This window comes from Zalophus californianus, chromosome 3, assembly GCF_009762305.2.
Source record: "Zalophus californianus isolate mZalCal1 chromosome 3, mZalCal1.pri.v2, whole genome shotgun sequence".
In the NCBI taxonomy this organism is placed as follows: Eukaryota; Metazoa; Chordata; class Mammalia; order Carnivora; family Otariidae; genus Zalophus; species Zalophus californianus.
This window is the reverse complement of record NC_045597.1, coordinates 15,420,372-15,441,251: the sequence shown is the minus strand read 5'-3', so window position 1 is coordinate 15,441,251 and position 20,880 is coordinate 15,420,372. Positions and strand designations below refer to the sequence as shown.

The window sequence follows — 20,880 nt, the reverse complement described above, 5'->3', positions numbered from 1 at the left end:
ACAGATTCCAGGCTCTTCTCTGGTGGCTGAGAGCTGGCCATGCAGCTCCAGCTCGAGTGGACCTGAGGCCTCGCTATGGTTCCACCCCCAGCGCACCCAGACTGGGAGCAATCAGGAGGCCCGTCAGGATCAGATCTGTGTTTCAGAAAGAAGCAGTCCACGGGGGGGTGGGGGAGGACAGGGGAATATGGGTTACAGGAGGGCAAGTCTCCGGAAAGGGACAGGGACGGAGGGCTGTAAATAGAGGATGCCATGGGGGCGGAAGAGCAAGATTTGAGAAATACAAAGAAGTAAGAATAGGTAGGAAGTAGATATTGAAAACGTTAGTGATAAGGAGCTAGGGTTGACTTCCAGGTCTCAGGCATGAATAATTAGAGCGTCCTGGGTCAGCCCACCAAACACCATGAGGGAGCTCACAACACGAGGGAAATCCGGCATCCCCATTCCATGGTCAATTCCCAAGACTTCCCAGTAGGATCACCAGATCTAACTTATATCCACAGAGGCACCAGGAGCCCCCCTGACACGTTCACCAAGGAGCCAACAAGCAGATGCAGCGTTAAATCTTTCATGGAAATTTTAAAGAGGCAAGATGGCTTCAACAAACCTTTTCCCTTGATTTAATGAGTGCTGTCAGGTGCTTCAAAACCAGAGGCCCGTCTAAACTGTACGAGAAGTTAACATTATCAAAGACAATCGTGCCTTCTTGGGGCCAGCTCGGCGGAGGGCGGTTCTGGTATTCCCAAGGGGCTTCTTTCTCAAGGTCTGTATACTCCATCACCCTTTCCACTGAAATCATCTGAAAGACAAAGGACATCACATGGCTTAGGAACGGAGGTTCTCACAGGTGTTAAGAGATTCTAAATGAACTGTTGATCTTTTATACTAGGTGGTTAAGAACATCTCAGGTCTCAATATTCCAGAAGGACAGGAGGAAGAGTCTGATGAAGACTTCGATGATTTACAAACCTGTGCCTGGTCTTGTAACACTTTCCCTTAGGGCTACTTCCTTCAGCATTACATTAAGACTAAAAGAGTTACAGAAGTAGAGAGTTTTAGAGAATGTTAGAGATTTTATTTTTCCACTTTTCACATCTGAACAAAAAATACAAGGATTTTAACAAAGAAAGGAATACTTGTGGCCAAAAATCCATAAACTGGCTACAGAAGAGCCATCTGTCTTAGGGGAGCTGAACTGGCTAAGTCATCAAATCTCATTTTAATGATGAGTCACTTTCTCCTCTCCTTTCTCCTCAGAAGAGCACACGGGAAAGATTTCTTTTTCATTGTTTTTCCTCTTTAGGAGAAGGTGCAAATATTCCAAGGAGGAGATAATTTACATACTGACTAAGGCCTCCTAAACAACCATCCTGACACCTTTGACTAGCACATCCTGAGAAGGAGCTTATTCTAACCAGAAAGAAGGGACACCAGCAAATTCAGGTGCTCAACACATACAAGAATAAAGGCTAAAATGGGGGAGGGGGTGCAAGGGGAGACACCTACTAATTAAACAAACACCCTCAAAACACTGAATTCTTCTTTTATCAGGAATGAGGAATTACCCATTAAGAAACAAAAATAAACAGGCCTCTAAGAAATTAGCTTATATCCTCTCCAGGATTTCAGAACCTCCCTCCTACAGAGAGAGACATTTATTACATTTGAAGACAGTTTGTGGTGAATATAAAACCTGCTGACATAGCACACAGAAGACTGAGAAAAAGATGTATATATTTTATTTTACGTTAACCTTAAACAGATGGAAGAAGGATCTAAAAAACTTGGTTAGCTACAATGTAAAAATAACAGTTTTAATATTTTACATAAGAAGTGCTTTTATGCCATTTAATGGCAGGGAGACTTGAAAAGGCTCAGAACGTTCAGATAAACATTACCATATTCTCCACTTCGGCGCTTTGCCTGACACACCACTGGAACATCCCCATGAGTGTGAGGGCGTAGGACAAGGCCAGGCCAACCTGCCCAGCATCTACAGCAGAAACAGGAAGAAGAAGGGGAATAAAATTAGTTCCATTCTTAACCCCAAGCACAGGTCCTTCTGTCATGTTACCAACAAGATTCCTTTATAATATTTAAGTACATTGTATATAATGATATTAACAGTTATACTTTTACCATCTGATGATTGAGACCATAATAAAATAGAAAAGTCGCCATAAATTCAGAAAGACTGTTAAGTGAGCTTATTAATCCCTACAGGATTGACACACACTTGACTGTATGCCACAGGTGAGAAATAATGTCATTATTCAGACTCCCAGCCTGATTGATGGTTTTAAGAGCCCCGTTAACCTAATTTCACGTACTACGGCCAATGCAACCGCAGCTGGAAACCACTAAAAACAAGGCAACGGGTTCTAAGAGCTAGTGCTTTTAAATCTAAACTATTACTCACACTGTTCCATTATTAAATAGTGTGATTCAGCGTTGTTACTATGGAATAGTTAGGGATAGTGAATGCATGCCATGCACACCACACCTGTTCATCTGGTACCCACCTGGCAGGGAGGCTAGCATTCTTTCCTGCCGAGTATTTTCCCAACCCAGGGTACCAGGCAGGTACTGCCAAGAGATCCGAATAGCCCTAATGTAAAAACCTAAAGCCCTAAGATGGACAAAATGCGTAACGGAAAACTTGGTTCTCTCCTCACAACAACCAGACGCCATACCGGTAATGTACAGAAAGTTAGCTGCCACAGCTGCATGGTCCTCAACCTATCTGAAGACAGAAGGAACTCGTCGGGATCCAAATGACCACTCAGCATGGACCACGCTGCTGAATCACACCTGACCTGACACACGGCAAATGCTTTCATGTCATTCAATAGAACCAAACAGTATATGACATCTGACAAGGTGGCAAGAGTTTAATTTAATAACTGTAAACGCAGCTATAAATTGTAATCATACCACAAATAGTTCTTCACATCTGTACTTACTTGTTGCCAGAATCAGGGACCCAAAGGCAACAACAATGACCAAGATGGCGCAGATGGCATCCAGACGCACGGCGAACCATCGGGACGTTGTCAGGAACAAGAACCATGCCTCTGGATTTGGGGAAGCATAATAAGCAAAAGGAAGAAGTAGAAAAACCATGTTAACTACTCTGAATGAGAGAGAGAGCATTTTGCAAGGGTGAGCTCCAGGAGGTTTTTACACAACATGGACAGCAAAGTTCCACACCTGAGGAACCTGGAGGTTCCAGAAAGCTAAGTTCTGACACAAGACGATGTATGGTCCAGGCAGGAATCTGTACAGTGGCTTTGTGGGAAGTATGCATTGAAAAACTCAACCCAGAGATTATAAACAAAAATAAGATCATAATAAAAAACATGAAAAAATGGGCTCATCAGTGCATTTTTCATAGTGCCAGACCTCAACGTGAGGCTTGTCCACTCATGTGGTTTACTGTTCCCAGTTCTGATAGCAAAAAGCACAGCAGATCCCACTTTGTTTCCAGCACCTTCCATACTTACTAGAGGTCCCTGCACAGTGTTTATTCCTTAGGATCCAGTAGCTCAAGGATCACTTTGCTAAAAGTACCTACTTGCAGCTTTCAAAATGCCATCTTATCTTCAAAATACAATAAAGATTGGAAAGATGGGCCAGGATTTTATAAACTTAGAGGAAACTCTGAAGCTTCTACATCGCAAAAAACCTCACAGATATATAGAGAATAATACATATCAAGTGGGGGGCGCCTGGGTGGCTCAGTCGTCAGGCGTCTACCTTCGGCTCAGGTCATGATCCCAGGGTCCTGGGATCGAGCCCCGCATCGGGCTCCCTGCTCCTCGGGAAGCCTGCTTCTCCCTCTCCCACTCCCACTGCTTGTGTTCCTGCTCTCGCTGTGTCTCTCTCTGTCAAATAAATAAATAAAATCTTTAAAAAAAATATATATATCAAGTGGGTAGCAAATCTGATCATCAGGAAACTGATTTCCTCAGGAATTTCTGTCACCCTACATGATCTGACAATAAGAACTGGCAAACTACAGTCTGTGGGCCAAGAATGGCCCACCACCTGTTGTTGTAAATAAAGTTTTATTTGAACACAGCCACGGCCATGTGCTGAGGCAGTATCTTTGCCTGTGTTCCTGTTACAACAGCAACGCTGAAGAGCTGCAATAGACAATCAAGTACACAAAGCCTAAAACATTTACTGTCTGGGCCCTCACAAGAAAAGTTCACTGACCCCTGCCCTAAAAGGACAGAAAGCCACAGGGCGTGGTAATGGAAGGACAATGCAAGCCACTGGGATCTCAGGGGAACGGGAAGCAAGCAAAAGATTCTGAGGCGTCACGGCAGAGAGGAGGGGACGGAGACATGCTGAGGAAGCACGTGGGGCGGGGCCAGCAGCAGACAGACAGAGAGGAACTGACCACTAAGGACAAGAGAGGGAGGCGGGGCCAGCAGCAGACAGACAGAGAGGAACTGACCACTAAGGACAAGAGAGGGAGGCGGGGCCAGCAGCAGACAGACAGAGAGGAACTGACCACTAAGGACAAGAGAGGGAGTCTATCCCGTTCTTTGAAACCATTTCCAGCAACTTGCAGACCTGAATGCAAATCCTGGTGAGCGTCGAACAGTTCCTGGAACCTCTCTTCAGTTTGATAGGCCCGGATGGTCCAGAGTCCCTGGAGAGAGGACGACAGGTGGGAGAACACCGGACTCCGTGCTGGGGAAGCAGAGACAGACACAAAGCGGGTGAGGCCGGGGTGCGGGGAAACCAAGGGCCTCCCATGCCCTGTGGCCACACGCCCGCCCGCCCCCCAGAGCTCGGCAACTTCAGGCTGCTTGGGGAAGAAGGGACGGTGCCCCTCCCGGAGACGAACAAACATGTCAGCCCTCAAACTCCTGGTCACATCACGCGTCACGTTAAAGACCTGAAAATGCAAGTTTCTCTCCGAACCAATCTTGGACCAAATTCAAATCCTTGCTAGATCTGAGTAACTAAACTCTTTCTTTGCTAACTCATTTGTCAAGGTCCTCCTCAGACATGGCCTCCCTCCATAACACCTCCCCGACAGCCCTCTGGGAGGGAAATTCTGTTGAGTAATTTTTGAGTCACTAACGTTCTTAAATTTAATTCTGCTAGAGTACCCACCACACTGAATTATGACTGCCTATCTGTGCGTCCATCTCTGCTATGTGACTATTACTTAAGGGCTGGGATAAAGTCCGTGTAGCCCTGAAACCGTAACAGGTAAGTGATGTGTAAGGGTCTGGCCAGCCTGCCACTCTCCCTGCCTCCTGGGGCATCTCCCTGTGCCTGCTCCCGTGCCAACAGTCTCTTTCCAGAGTACCGGAGAACCTGGGTATTGCACTGCCCTTGTGCCCACAGGGCCTGGGCAGCCACGGCATCTCTGAATAGCCTGGACTTTGGCTGGGGGAGCCTGCTCTGCTGGACACCTGGTGTTTGGAGGTTTGCTGTGTGACACTAACATCAACCACCCTTCCAGAACCTGACCACGAACTCAGTGGCCATTCTCTTCTGAATAACTTCATGGTGGTTTGGGGCCTGATGTCATCCGACCATTCATTTTCCCACTACCTTCTCTAGGAGCACAGTGTGTGTGGACACCAGGGTCTGGCTCCCGCCAATCAGAGAAAAGGTGGGCTGCAGGCTGCTGGGCACCATGAATGAGGCCATGACCAGCTATTGTCAGGGGCAGTGCTGAGAGCCTGGGACCTCTCTCTGGGATGAATAATACTTTGTGCTTTATCAGCAGGTAACACTGACTTATTACTTTGTTACCTGTGCACATCCTAAAGAAGAGGTGTTAGTAAAATCCCTGGGTGTTCAGGGAAAGGGCAGATCACTTAGCTCTTGAGAGGTTGCAGAGGTTTTATAAAATGATAGGAAGAAACAATTTAGGGGAAAACTCAAACTTATTTTAGAGCCTGACTCCTTAGCCTGGCATCCGGATGCCTCTCTGTGAGTTCAGTCAATGCCTCTGTGCATGTGGGCATTGCAGGTATTGGGGGAGGGGCAGATGCTGGGTACAAACGTACAGACACAGGACCTCCTCTTACAGCTTAGTGACCACGGCTCCTCAAGCAAGGAAGGAGCAGACTTCTCCATGTGAGACAATGGGGTTTAGAGAAGATGGGACGCACTGGGCTGTGGGCCTCTTTCCTGACTGGGATATCTAAATGGGATATTAACCATTAAGGGCCCTCACCTGGGATACTGCTTTAAGGAAAAAACCTTCTCTGAACTGAGGCATGAGCTAACATTTCCCCTTGTATCTACTTTAGGCAAAGAGCCTCAAGTGAACTCAGTGGTGGTTTGGACCGTCCAGTTGTAGGTTTCTGGTCTAGGATCCACACCACCCTCTCTCTTCGTTATACTGAGGAACCTTTAGCCTTTGTGCATTTTAGCTTCCATTAAATCTGTACTTTTAAGACAGTAATATGAACATAAGGGACCAAGGCCATGCTCTAAATAAATAAGGCTGAAGGTTTTGAACAGGCCTTTTTTTTGCACTCCCTAGCAAATGCCCAAAACATAGTCAATGTGGAAACAGGGTTCTTAGCAAGATGACTCAGGAGAGTTCCAGGCCCATGACTCTATCAAGAAAGTACCAAAAGTCCAGCTCCAGAAAGCACAGAGAACTCACTAGAACCATGTCTTCATTTCTTGAGCAAATGTTGGGACATAAACGGTTTTATCACAGACAACATTTCTGAGAAGGAAGGAGATATGGCCATTCACTCAGGGAGAGACCTTGAATGAAATGCTTCCGTGTGGCCATCCTCACTGGCTTCCCTCATCAGCAGATCAAGGTTGTGATTGATCTTCTCTGGCAAGGTTTCAGGGCAGGGTCGACTTCAGAAATCAGGGGCTGTCCCGGCCTTGAACACCAGGGAACCCAGAGACCACATCACCAAGTTTACCTCAGACCCAAGAGTTACAAGTGGTATAGCAGGGTTCTGTACCAGGGAAAAGCTATCCTGTTCTTTCACATACTTAGGATTCAGCAGGATGCCAGGATGATGAACTGGAGGGTCTGCAATGAAAATTAACTGGCCCCATGGAGGGAAATGGAAAGTGAAGGCTCTGGTATATTCTCTTGCCCAATATAATGCCTTTCTCCCCACAAATGACTGAGATGGCTATCCTGAAGTAGACCTCTAGAGAACCCATGGTGTTAGCCAGCAGTTTGACAAATGCAACCCTACCTTTCACGAGACTGACAACTACGTGTCCCACGACCCTGAGGACTCTTTGGGACATACCCTACAAGGATTGCAAACCCTCCTCAGGAGGGAGACGGCAGGGAACTGCCTCAAGGACCCGGCCAACAGCCCTGCCGTAGGTTATCATTTACGTTAGGTGAGGCCTGCTGGTTGTCATGTTCTTAATTCCCTCATGTTCAAGGTTCTAGCACCTTTCCACGTGGCCAGGAAGCACTTTACAACCATCAGTGCAAACAATCCTCATGAGAGCCCCAGAGGGCAGGTGCTATTACATATTTGACAGAGGGCAAAGTAGGCAGAGGGATTAAGAACACTGGCCAAGTAGTAAATTAACTAAGTGGTAGAGCTGCGGGTCAGACCCAGCTCTTATTCCCAATGCTATGCTTTTTAATCACTGCCACAGTGTCTCAGAGGGAAAATAATCAGGTTAAATCAAGATGCCAACATGCAACTAAATGTATTTTTCTCCAGACTTTGTAGCTTACGTTTAGAAAACCCCAAAAATCATCCTTAGTGCATCTCCAGTAGCCCTATCCATTACTGTATATCTTATTAAGTGCCTGGAAATCCAGCACGCGAACTAATAACAACAGCAGACATGAGTGTCTATGGTCTGAAACACGGGACACACGGTTAGCCCTCCCCAGCGATGCCCATGGCAGACATTGCTAGTTGATCACAGTACCCTTACACACGGAATATGGATGTAGCTTCATAACTCAGGCATTGCCAAACGATGAGAGCTGGCTAGAAAAATGCAACCAAGCAGATTCTGGTTTTATGCACTTCTTTATGATTGAACAGTGCTACCATGCTCACTTTAGCGAAAATGGGAAACCATTATGATCACATCTGCATAAGTCATTAAAATGGCTTAAATGGTGGCCTGAGGTTTCAGAGGCAGCTAGGCAGTACGATCTGAAAATCATCCTCGGGACTTCAATAGTCCTTTCAAAGCATGAGGAGGAAGCAGATTTATGCCTGGTAGCCACAGCAATCAGGTATCCTCCTTTGATGCTCCTTACTTGCAGTGGCCGCAAGAAATACTCTCACTTACTGCTTAGAGAAAAACAAAAGAATTGTTATTTATGGCACAGACCCCCGACCCAGATAGATGACGACAAACAGTTCTAATCAACTGGCTGCCAACATTTGGTTATCTGGGTGCGTGGAGGTAGAAATATCTGTACTTAATGTATTACTGTAGCCTACTGGGGTGCAGGAATATTCCACATTATTTCCAAATACCCTACAGGGGCCACGCTAACGTTCTCACAATCTCCAGATCAAACCCTACGATAACCCTACGCTGTTTCTTGAAAAAGACTCAGGAGAGCCCCTTCTCTCTTATTCCAGAGACCCCATTTGAATAAACCTGACACCTCCTATAGAACAAGATTGATGACAACAGACTCCATTTCATGAGTGGTCTCCAATCCTAAATGTCTGAAGCCTTGTTGTTTACACAAAAGACTGGCTGGAGCTCATCATTTATTCTTCAACCTTCTCCACGTCCCGCCATGGTAACATCACATCAGCCCAATGGTCCACACATCTGGACAACATTGCTTCGCCACCCCAAGGAAACACCTCACAAAACCACACTTCATGGTAGTTTAGCTGGTTCTCAGAGGACTGAAAAATTTTCTATAGCTTTTATGAAATCAATGCCCATTATCCTTTATGCAAACGCTTATGATAAATCCCTCTCAAAAATATTTATTAACCAGGGGGCCTGGGGAGCTCAGTCGATTAAGCATCCAACTCTTGATTTCAGCTCAGGTCATGGTCTCAGGGTCATGAGATCGAGCCCTGAGTCAGGCTCTGTGCTCAGTGTGGAGCCTGTTTGGGATTCTCTCTCTCTCTCTCTCTCTCTGCCCCTCCCCTGCCCATGCTCTAAAACAAAACAAAACTTATTAAAAAAGAAACACGCATACATCATAACAAAAAAACTCCCGGATCCTGATGAACTTGTATTTCTCCACTTGGTAGATCGGAGAACCATGAGACCCAATGTTTCTCTTTTTAGCTTGGCTTCCAGAAAGCTAAGTTGGTATTAATTTGCAGTAACTATCCATAGTTGAGGTTTCTGATACAAACATCTTCCTTCTTTATGTTTAGGTCTTTACACCGCCCCCCTTTTTCTTTAAAGATTTAATTTATTTGACAGAGATAGAGAGACAGCGAGAGAGGGAACACAAGCAGGGGGAGTGGGAGAGGGAGAAGCGGTCTTCCCACTGAGCAGGGAGCCCAATGCGGGGCTCGATCCCAGGACCCTGGGATCATGACCTGAGCCAAAGGCAGACGCTTAACGACTGAGCCACCCAGGCGCCCCCCCCTTTCTTTTTAAAAATACAACAATCAACACTCCTTATGATTTGTTTTAGTAATAATGAAATGTGTTTGTGCATTGAGATAAGCTCTGAATGACTTCATCCTCTGTGATTAACCGTGTTTTCCCATTATTCCAAAACTAAGAAGTTGTATAGAGAACAGACTAAATGTATACTGAACAGAACCCTTTCCTGTGTCCTCCCAAGGGAATTATATTCAGGATCCATTTATAGGAACAGCCTAAGGGGGGTGGAAAACTTCAAACAGTGTGGCATGACAGGAAATACTAGTGATAATAAAGAGTAAGACTGAAAAGAACAGCGCTTATCTTTTCAGAACATTTAACAACTGCAACTTTTTTTTGCCATTTTTTGAGTGTGTGGTAGTAATGTATTTTTCAAATGTATCACTTCTGACATATGACACCTTCTTCTCCTTTCCCTAATCTTTCCCTTTCTTTGTCATTTCTAGACCCTTCAGGGGAAGAAAAATTCCATATTTTCACTTTGTAGTAGTTCCAACATGAAATATTTCTTTAAAAACGTTGAATACCTGCTCTAAGTTAGGAAGTACATCATGACCGAGACAGAAATGGCCCCTAGTTTCATGGTGCTCACATTCCAGTGGAGCTTTAATGCACAGACATCCCCGTCCCTTCCTGGTGTCCCTGGCAAAGCTGCCCCTGGCAGGCCACCAGCACCATTTGTCCCAAGTGCCACACTGACTCACGGTGGACACAGTATTCGATGATTTAATGTTAACCTGGAGAAAAAAATATCTGGAAGATAGAGTCTGCACAGTTTCAGGGGCCTCCTTAATTACAGCATGAATGGAAGTGAGCCCGCATCGCCATCCCAACCCGAGATCCTCTGTACTCACTTGTAGATTCCAGGCGTTTGACATCTCTCGATGTTTCTAAGAAATATCGCCGAAGAACAAAGAAAAGGATGCCCAGGGGAATCAGAGGTATCGCGATCCACGGGATCACCGCCACTGCCACGCCCACCACACCAAGAACTTGTAGAAAAGTCTGAAATAGGGAAAATAGATTCAGAGACCTTCTTAGGAAGAATTCTCTTCAAACATAGACTGTAATGGCTTGTTTTGTTCGGATTCAACTCCTTTCTTCCAAAGACTTGTTGGAATGATAGGGAACGCTTTCCCATCAAAGAAATAACAGAATATGATAGGTGCTCCGGATGATAGTTATTGCATACTTGCAACATGCCAAACACAGTAAAAACTTTCTAGATATGAGTTCTTTTACTATGCTCAGTAGCCCTAGAGGAGTGGCATTACAATCTTCCCTATTTAACAAATGAGAAAGTTTGAGACCCAGAGAGAGCAGGACTTGAATCCCAAACTATCACAAGTTGGTAGATATTATCAGGGAAATCAGCAAGTGGGAATCACAGATGAGGAATCATCCATAAGACTCAACTATACATGTAGGGATAAAGAAGTGGTTAATTACAAATTCAGTGGAAAAACTTAAGTGTTTATCTTTGGAAGTGGGGATTCCTCTTTCTTGGCTTTCTATCCACAATTAACATTTACTGAGTGCTCACTGCGTACAGGACTACCCATTATATATTTCACATGTGTTAACTATTTAATCCTCAGAATCGCCCTACAGAATACTAGTACTATCATTTTACAGATGGAGACTGAAGCACAGGGAGAGGAAAAGCAACTTGATCAAGACTGCAGAGCATTAAGTCACTGAGACAGGGAGCGTACATCATTTGCCATCATGACATATTTAAGCTGGTCCTCAATATAATGCAACTTTTTCTTGTTCAGGAATACATTCTTGACTTAATTGAGCCCCCTAATTTGTCCTTAATTTTTCTTCTAAAGATCTTACTTAAGGAATTTCAGAGTTCATCAGCATGCCTAATAAAATACAACGCAACCCATTTTTGATATTTCTTAGAAATCTGATGAAGAATTTTGATAATAAGGAAACACAAGGTCTTAAAAAATTTTTTTTAAGTTTTATCATCTGGGCCAACAGACACATGAAAAAGTGCTTGACATTACTAATCATGAAGGAAATGCAAATCAAAATCCACAATGAGACATCATCTTCTACCACTCAGAATGGTTAGTATCAAAAACACAAGAAATTACAAGTGTTGGTGAGGATGTGGAGAAAAGAGAACTCTCACGCACCATTGGTGGGAATGTAAATTGGTGCAGCCACCGTGGAAAACAGAATGCAGGTTCCCCCCAAAAATTAAAAATAGAAATATCATGCGATCCAGCAACTCTACTAACTGGGTATTTACCCAAAGAAAAGGAAAACACTAATTTGAAAAGAAACATGCTCCCCTATATTTACCGCAGCATTATTTCCAATAGCCAAGATACGGAAGCAGCCCAAGTGTCCCTCAATAGATGAATGAATAAAAAAAATGAGGTCGTGCCGTTTGTGACAAATGGAAGAACCTAGAGGGCATTATGCTAAGTGAAGTAAAGTCAGACAGAAACAAATACTATATGATTTCACTTATATGTGGAATCTAAAAAGGAAACAAAAAGCAGAAATAAATCCATAAATACAGAGAGATGATGGTTGCCGGAGGGGAAGGGGGTCGACAGACAGGCAAAATGGGGGAAGGGGAGAGGGAGATACAGGCCTCCAGTTATGGAATGAATAGATCACAGGGATAAAGGGTGCGGCGTAGGGAAGAGAGTCAACGGTACTGTCGTGGTGTCGTACGGTGACAGATGGGAGCCATACACGTGAGCGCAGCCTAAGTACAGGGTGGGAGCATCACTATGGTGCACACGTGAAACTAAGGGAACACTGCATGTCACCTATACTTTAATAAAACAAAGGCTAATCCTTGATGCCCCATTTTTATAGGCCAGGCCATCATATTTCTGAAATAAAGATTTTAAATGAAAATATGACAAAAAACTGTTTTACTGCCAAAATAACAGTAAATTTTGTCTTCTGGATATTAAATTTTCTATCATTAGGGATAAACATTTACAATCTTTATTTCAAAGGCTAATGATGATAACAAGAGCAGGCGCCACGTGTCAGGTGTGAGCTGCACACAAGGAGCTGAGTGGGGTTCTAAGAACACTCAATCATGACCTCGATCCCAGGAGATAATTTTACCTTGGGAAATGATATTGGCTAAAAAGACCAGGAAGCAAAGAAACCCAAGTCACTGCATGATGCTAACTGAAGTATCCATCTTTGTCAGGAAAAGGAGGACATCATGGTGCACGACTTCAGGGGATATGAATGCAGGCAACACTTCGCATCTGCCTGCTAGGACACTGGGGTCGTCGAGTGGTGGGAATGGGCACGTTTGCATGGCATGGGCCAAGGCCTCCGAAGTTTGTGAACTCAGATGGATACAAACCCAGAGCCATGTGCACAAGCCACAGAGGGCTGTGGAAATACAGGGAAGAATCCATGAACACAGTTTGGAAGGTTCCGTTACTTATGACCGAATTTCACAGGCCAGCTTAACAAACAGAGCGGCAATGAATAACTTGCTGTAGTAATCACGGCTGACGGACACGCTGCCCAAGAGGGAGCCGGGCTGCAAAGGTTAACCTAGGTTGTTCTGTGGCCTCTCAGAAGGCGCCAGCCAGGGCAGCAGGCCCCAGGACGCATCTCCAAGGAAAGGATTAGCAGGGTAATGCCTGACAGAGATACAGGTTATCATCTCCCAGTTATTTCAAATCAGTTTTCTCAGAACATCCTCACAACCAGCTTCTGAATGAGAAAAGTAGGAGTTGTCATTTCCATTTGCAGATAAGGGATGTGAAAGCTAGGACGTTAAGTGGTGGTCCCAAGTTCTCCCGGGATGTTGCTGTGTTATGGAGAAAGCCAGGAACAGTGCCTGGGCAGGGAATCCTGCAAGCAGCCGGTGCATGGCGGAAGGAGGAAACTTCCAGAACTATGAATGTGTGGACAGGAGCCCCGGGGAGTCAAACTGCATTATTTTGATGTAGACTCATGTGCTTTTATGGTTTCTGCCAGTCCCCAATGTGGTATCCATACAAAACCCAAAGTGAAGAGGCATGGAATTCTGAAGGAACAAGTCCAATCATAAGTGGAGGAAACAGGGCTGTCTGGGCCTCTCTGCTTTCATACCTACACCTGACTAATTTCTGACAGCTACTGTATTAACTGATGTAACCCACCCTGCTACACCAACTAGGAAGCCAAGCTTCTTCCTTCACACTCATGAAGAGGGGTCCTTCTAGCTCCTTCTATGTCTGGTCTTAAGTAATCACTAGGCTTGCCACTATTAGTTGTCAGGAAAAAAAAATCTGAGATGTTGTTAATCATAAAAACATATAAATTTACAATTTTTCGGATGCCTGGGTGGCTCAGTGAGTTAAGCATCTGCCCTCAGCTGAGGTCTTGGTCCCAGGGTCCTGGGATCAAGTCCCGAGCTGGGCTTCTTGCCCAGCGGGGGGAGTCTGCTTTTCCCTCTCCCTCTGCCCCTCCCCCTGCTTGTGCTCACAGTCTCTGTCTCTCTCAAATAAATAAAAATCTAAAAAAAAATTGACAATTTTTTTCAGCAGACTAACATCATTTGATTGAACAATTATTCACCTGTTCCAATTACCTGGCTCTCCCTAGGGTGGGGTCCTTTTATGGCTAACCCAGCCCAACAGATTACCTGGGCAGCAGAGGTAAGCTCAAAACACAGGGCTCCACTGGGGCTGTACCAATGCTCTCTTTTCTTGGGTAGCCATTGAAGACCACTAACTGCTACTCTCAGAAACTCCCAAGTTAGGTTAGGTCTTTCAGATTTGATGCCCCCAGATTCTGAAGCAATTCCAAGAGGGTTTCTGTAAGAGTTTATTTCTATTTGTGGGTCTTGCTATAGCCAGCCTCACAGTGAATTAGTTGTTATACTATACTGTAAAAACATAATGTACAGGTTTACATTTATACATATTTATGTATAGACATATATTAATCTTTTATTGCCAGCAAACGTTTTTTAAGTAATCTCTATGTCCAACGTGGGGCTCGAAATCACAACCCTAAGATCAAGAGTCTCATGGTTTACCAGGTACCCCCTGCAGGCAAACTCTTTATGGAAGTTGGCAAGGGACAAAAATGGTATCCAAGCAAAAAAGGTAATATTCTGAAGGGGGAAACAAGATTCTGGTGGAAAACAAACCCCTATCCCTTCCTTGAAGGAATCTCATTTCTTCTTTCCATATTCTCAGGAATTCCAAGGAGACTAATGCAAGGTACACACTCATTTTCTCCCATCTGACTGGATTCCAAGCCTATATGATGACCCATGCCCTCAGCCAGTGCTTCTGTACCTCTGATCATGCTAAGGCACAAAGAGACAATGTACTATGCACAGCAAGAAACACATTAACCCAGAAGCACCTGAGCCAATCCTTGATGCCCAAGATCTAAGGGTAATCGTTATTTGGATAGGCTTGCATCCCAACTGGAACATACCAGTTAGGAATTCGATCCGAAATCTATGAACCCACAGGAACAAATACAAACAATTCTTGTACGTCGTTCACTTGAGAGGACATGTGACTTTTTGTAATTCAGAGTAATTCTGCAGCTTACAGAGAAGGTCAGCCAAGGCCTGGAAGGGAACTGCATTAGCCTGGCACTGTGCTATCTGACAGGGTCTAGTACAACCCTCTTGAATAGGAACAGGAGAAGTAACCCATTTCACCATTTCATCTTCACTGGGATATCCCACCAACATAAAAGGCTGAGGGGAGGTAGTGGGAATTAAATGAGATAATGTATATAAAGTGCCTAGCAGTCCAAGCTTAACATCCTAAGTACTATTATTATTACCCTTTCATGTGCTCTGGAAGCCAGGACCAGAAGAGGAGGGATGCTGCATTAACAGATTTATGGGCCCAAAGAATCTTTTTTTTTTTTTTTAAAGATTTTATTTATTTGACAGAGAGAGACACAGCGAGAGAGGGAACACAAGCAGGGGGAGTGGGAGAGGGAGAAGCAGGCTTCCCGAGGAGCAGGGAGCCTGATGCGGGGCTCGATCCCAGGACCCTGGGACCATGACCTGAGCCGAAGGCAGATGCTTAACAACTCAGCCACCCAAGCGCCCCTATGGGCCCAAAGAATCTTAAACATACCATGGAAGTTGGATCCTAAGACATGGCTCACTCTAACCACTGGAGCAACTTAGTACTACCCAGGGACTCATCAAAGCAGAAGTTATTGCCCCCTGCACGTGGTAATGATGGCACACATACCAACGTGACTGGGGCTTTTCTTTGGCTATCATGTCTGAGGTCTATTTTGTGTGAATATGCACGTTTGAAATAAGATGACCAATAAACCTCATATGTATTACATTTTCGGTCCTCTCTGTTTTCACCCCACGTGTAGGCCTCCCAAAGATAACCTCAGGATAATGGAGGCAGCTCAACATTTTTTGAGATTTTTCTTGTCTTATTCCATATTCTTTTTCTGCTTCAAGCCTCACTTCTTTGTGAAGACTTCCCACCCTGAAACTGCTCAGCATGTCTGGGAGAGTAAGGAAAAAGGTGGAGAACCTCCCAATCAACCAAACCAAACCAAACGCCAGATTATTCAATATGGCCAAAGGAAGAGACCAACTTGGCATCTTCTATTTCAGGCATCATGAACTGGTGTCGGTATCAAGAGAAATACAAAAGCAAGATTTTGTGCACTAGTGAATCCCAGAAAATTTAGCGGTGTCCACTGCAGGTTGGCCTTCTTGGTAAACAACCACACTGGTTCGGATGCCAGGATGCCCTGTCCCCATCCCCTGTGGAATAGATGCCTAAGGAGCCTCTCTTCCTCAGAAAGGAAGTGTCCTATGAGCCGCTGTTCTTTCTGATTAAACCACATGGGCATATAAATAAACTGTTAATGCGGTTTACAAAAGCAATAAAGGAAAAAACAATTCTTATGAAAAAGTTTAACTGCTTTGTTTGAAAAACTGCCCAGTTACAAATCTTGAGAAAAACGACATTGCTTCATTGCTAGCGCCAATGGCAAATCTCCTCATAACACTGAAGAAAATCTCCATATCTCCTTAACAACCAAAGAAAGGGGGCGCCTGGGTGCCTCTGTCCTTAGGCGTCTGCCTTCGGCTCAGTTCACTGTCCCAGGGGCCTGGGATGAGCCCCGCATCAGGCTCCCTGCTCAGCAGGAAACCTGCTTCTCCCTCTCCCACTCCCCCTGCCTATGTTCCCCCTCTCGCTGTGTCTCTCTCTGTCAAATAAGTAAATAAAATTTTTATTAAAAAAACAAAACAGGGGCGCCTGGGTGGCTCAGTTGTTAAGCATCTGCCTTCGGCTCAGGTCATGATCCCAGGGTCTCGGGATCGAGCCCCGCATCGGGCTCCCTGCTCAGCAGGAAGCCTGCTTCTCCTTCTCCCACTCCCCCTGCTTGTGTTCCCTCTCTCGCTGTGTCTCTCTCTGTCAAATAAGTAAGTCTTTAAAAACAAAAACAAAACAAGGAAAGGTACAATTGCCCTACCCCCCCCCACCCACCAACACCAACAATGGATAACATTCCACGAGGCTTGCCATGTGCCCAAGCTCTTCGGTAGTTCACATGCTTTATGTCATTTCATCCACACATTCAATCGGAGCGGGAGGGATTATCACCTCCACCCACAAAGAAGGAAGCTGATGCTCACTGATGCTCAGAGAGGTTTAGGGATTTGTCCAAAGTTAATAATAATTAATAGTAAATTAATTATTATAATAATATAATTACAATCTTCTAATCTTATAATCTCTGCATGATATTGCACTCCATATAAAGATTCATACTTTAAAATACCTAAATACACTCCTGTTTTATGTTTTCCCTTTCTTTTGCATTTTCCAGGTTTTGCTGGGTTTCTTGTGGTTGTATCTGGTCTTCCCCATGAGATGCTCAGTCCTAGATTCCCAGCTCCTAGGGAAGAGCAGCCTGCTCATCTCACAGAGCAGAGCTGATCATTAAAAAGGTCCTAAAAATGCTTGCTAATAGAACACACAAACACACGTTGATTTAAGAAATACTGTTTGAATAAGGAAAAAAAAAGTTTCATAAGATGAGGTGTAAGCCCAGAAAGCAAATGGATTTGGGGGAAGTAGGGGAAGAGCCAAATTTAACTGAAATGAATACACAAAACCCAAAAACACAAAATGAGACTATTCTACATGCTTCGTATTTGTATTTGGATGGTGGTGAAAACAGTTTCCCCAGGACGTGTCTTCCACTAGAATTAATATTGTATCCCTAACCTTAGAGATTTTAAAGTATTTCTTTCACAAGGACAAGTAATAAAAAAAAAAAAGGCTGGTTTGTCTGTTTAGCATTTAACGACCCAACTGCTTCCAGCCCTGTAGGAATTCCTAGGTATCTACCCACAATTTACTTTAAACTTAATTCCATGGGAGTCTGTTCCTGCTAGTCTTTGTGAAGCTTGTGCCAAGGAACATGTTTCCTATAAACAGCAGTAAAAATGTATTCTTCTTATTTTATGCAAATAAATATGTCATCCATACTTCTGGCTCACCCCATTCCTATTTGAACTCTTGCTTGCTCTCAGACTTCTATTAGGCACAAAGTGAAATATGTATTTAATCAGAGGGCCACTTAGTCAGTAGACAGTACTTTTATTATGTGTTTACAGTATTAAAAAATAAAATCAGGATCATTAAGATTGCTAACACCTCAAAGGAATTTCAAAGCTTTGAATTCTGCTGTCAGTCAGACTCTTATAAATTCTGTTCCAAGTTCTGATAAGTACAAATCGTCCAGATTGCCTTAAACGATTACTGATTTTGCAGAAGATAGGACTTACGTGCAATAAACAAAGCAAGATTCACTTCTTGGCAAGAAAACACGGCAAGATTTTCTTCTGATTTAGAGAGAAGAAAAAAACGATGCCTAGTTTTTAATCAGTAAGCTGTTTACTGATGTGGGTGTAGGAGAGATTCTTCTACCTATTTATTCTGGAAACATATGAGATAAAAAAAATAAGCTTTCAATGAAATGACTATCACATAGATTGTGCTGCTGGCTAATACAAGATTCTTGTGGAAGCAGTAAAATTTTGAACAGTCTATACAAACTCAAAGTATTAAGAACTAAAATGTAATTCCCATCACCTCCTCGTTACTCTTCAATTACTGGATATATAAAAGCAAAGGGAAAAATATAGAAGGCTCTTAAATATAAGCTCCTAACCCTTAACACCAACCTATGGTTCATATTAAGTCTGCAGGTGTAAGGGACATGCTTATATAGGCACCTTGCCTGTCTTGGGGAGTTCAGAAATCAGTTCTGGTTCCCAGAGCCCTCCTTTGTCACTTGTCTCTTTTGACTTGACCCAACTCAATCAGCTCCATTAAATCAGAACTTTATGGAATGCTGGTGTGTCTTATTTGTATGAAGACATCTATACAATCTCTCTTTAAGATTAAACTTTTCTAAACTTTCCTTTACTTGAGATACACTAATCACTCCTTTCACCCTCCATCTGTTGGTCTTGGATGTTTTTGTATCCACACCAGCTCTTAATCCTGAGTCAGAGCTAACGCCACTGAAAAGTGAACGGGTGGTGTTAGGCTTACAATTAACCAACACAATAGAAAGCATTAGGAAAACACAGTGCACTTCTTCCCTTTTTCTTTTTTCTTTCTTTTTTTTTTTTACCTTCAGCATATCTCCCTTGTCAATAGCTTCCTTTCTACCTTTTCTTACTGTTAGAGCTTATTTTGAAATTCAAGGATGGAGACCAATTATATGCTACTTTTAAAAGGCACACCTTAAAAATAAAGGTGGAATGAAAAGGTTGGAAAATGGTATACCATGAAAACACTAACCTAAAGAAAGCTGGAGTATCTATCTATACCACACTAAACAGAAATGTTTAAGTTAGGATGCATTCCTAGAAATGAAGGAAAACATTTCAGAAGAATAATTGGTCAATTTATCTATAAGATACGTTAAAAAAAATAAACCTAAATTTATATACACCTAATAACATAGCTCCAAAATATATAAAGTAAAATCTGACAGAACCCAGGAGAAACAGACAAATCCATAACCATAGTGGGGGATTTTAACCAACTTATTTATCTGCTGATAGAATAAGCAGATAAAAATAAAAATATAGAAGATGTGAAACATGAACAAACTTGACCTGACTGAGATACAATACTGCAGCCAATAACTGTACAATACATCCTTTTCAACTAAATAATATACTATGCTATAAAGCAAATATCAACAAACTTCAAGCCAGAAATTATACAGAATATATTTTGAACTAAATGTATTTAATTAAAAAAATCCATTACCTAAATATAACCAGAAAGTCACTAAACATTTGGAAATTCAGTAATACACTTCCCTAACATCTGGTTCAAAAAAATTATAATAAAATTAAAAAGTATCTTGATATAAAAGAAAATAAAAATCTGCTAATATTAAAATTGGAGGTCTGCAACTAAAGCTGTGGTTAGGGTAAATTTCTACCTTTAAATTTTTTTTTTTAAAGAAGGACTACAGGGGATACATGGGAAATCGCTATCTTTCTCTTATATTTGCTGTGAACCTAAAACTGCTCTAAAAAAAAATAAAGCCTTATCAAAGGGAAAAAAAAAAAAGTCCAGAAGTCAAGGGTTTAAGAGGTATCTTAAGAAAAACAGCAGCATATTAAACTAAAGTATACAGAAGAATGAAAGAGAAAAGTAGACATTAATGAAACAGAAAACTAACTTCCTAGGAGAAAAATCAACAAACCCAAAGCTTGACTCTTTAAAAAGCACCAATGAAATTAATACACCCCTACCAAGACTGATCAAGAAAAAAAAGAGGGGAAAACTACCATTATCATGAATTAAAAGGGGATAACACAGCACAGGTATTTAAAAGAGCATAAAATAAACATTGTACTGATAAATTTTTAAAAGAATTTTTTAAGACCGCTCCACGCTGGGCAACGTGGCACCCGAACTCATGACCCCAAGATCAAGACCTGAGCAGAGATCAAGAGTCCAATGCTCAACCAAGTCACCCAGGCACCCCTAAATTACAAAGTTTATAATGCAAAGGAAAAATTTCTTGAAAAATTATGTACAGACTGACATAAGAAGAGAAAATCTGAATAATTCTGTATCAATTTAAAAATCTGAATGCATAATTTTATAACTTCCCATGGAAGTTTTAGGCCCAGATGGCTTCACAAGTAGATTATGCAAAAAAATTATACCGAATTCTTCCAGAGAATTTGGTCCACGTTCATCATGATATAAAAACTACACAAAGAGGGGCGTCTGGGTGGCTGAGTCAGTT

At 43.0% G+C, this 20,880-nt stretch overlaps 1 protein-coding gene across 3 annotated transcripts in view; it reads right to left on the bottom strand.

Moving 5' to 3' along the window:
* Window positions 1-20,880, bottom strand: part of ABCC4 (ATP binding cassette subfamily C member 4) — a 247,992-nt gene that overhangs the window by 49,852 nt on the left and 177,260 nt on the right. For all 3 annotated transcript variants that reach the window (XM_027590484.2, XM_027590486.2, XM_027590485.2), the window contains 5 exons: window positions 10,440-10,590; window positions 4,582-4,701; window positions 2,964-3,074; window positions 1,899-1,993; window positions 608-799 (listed from right to left, as the gene is read on the bottom strand). In XM_027590484.2, the coding sequence (XP_027446285.1) occupies window positions 608-799; window positions 1,899-1,993; window positions 2,964-3,074; window positions 4,582-4,701; window positions 10,440-10,590 (669 nt within the window). The remainder of the gene's footprint in view (window positions 1-607; window positions 800-1,898; window positions 1,994-2,963; window positions 3,075-4,581; window positions 4,702-10,439; window positions 10,591-20,880) is intronic.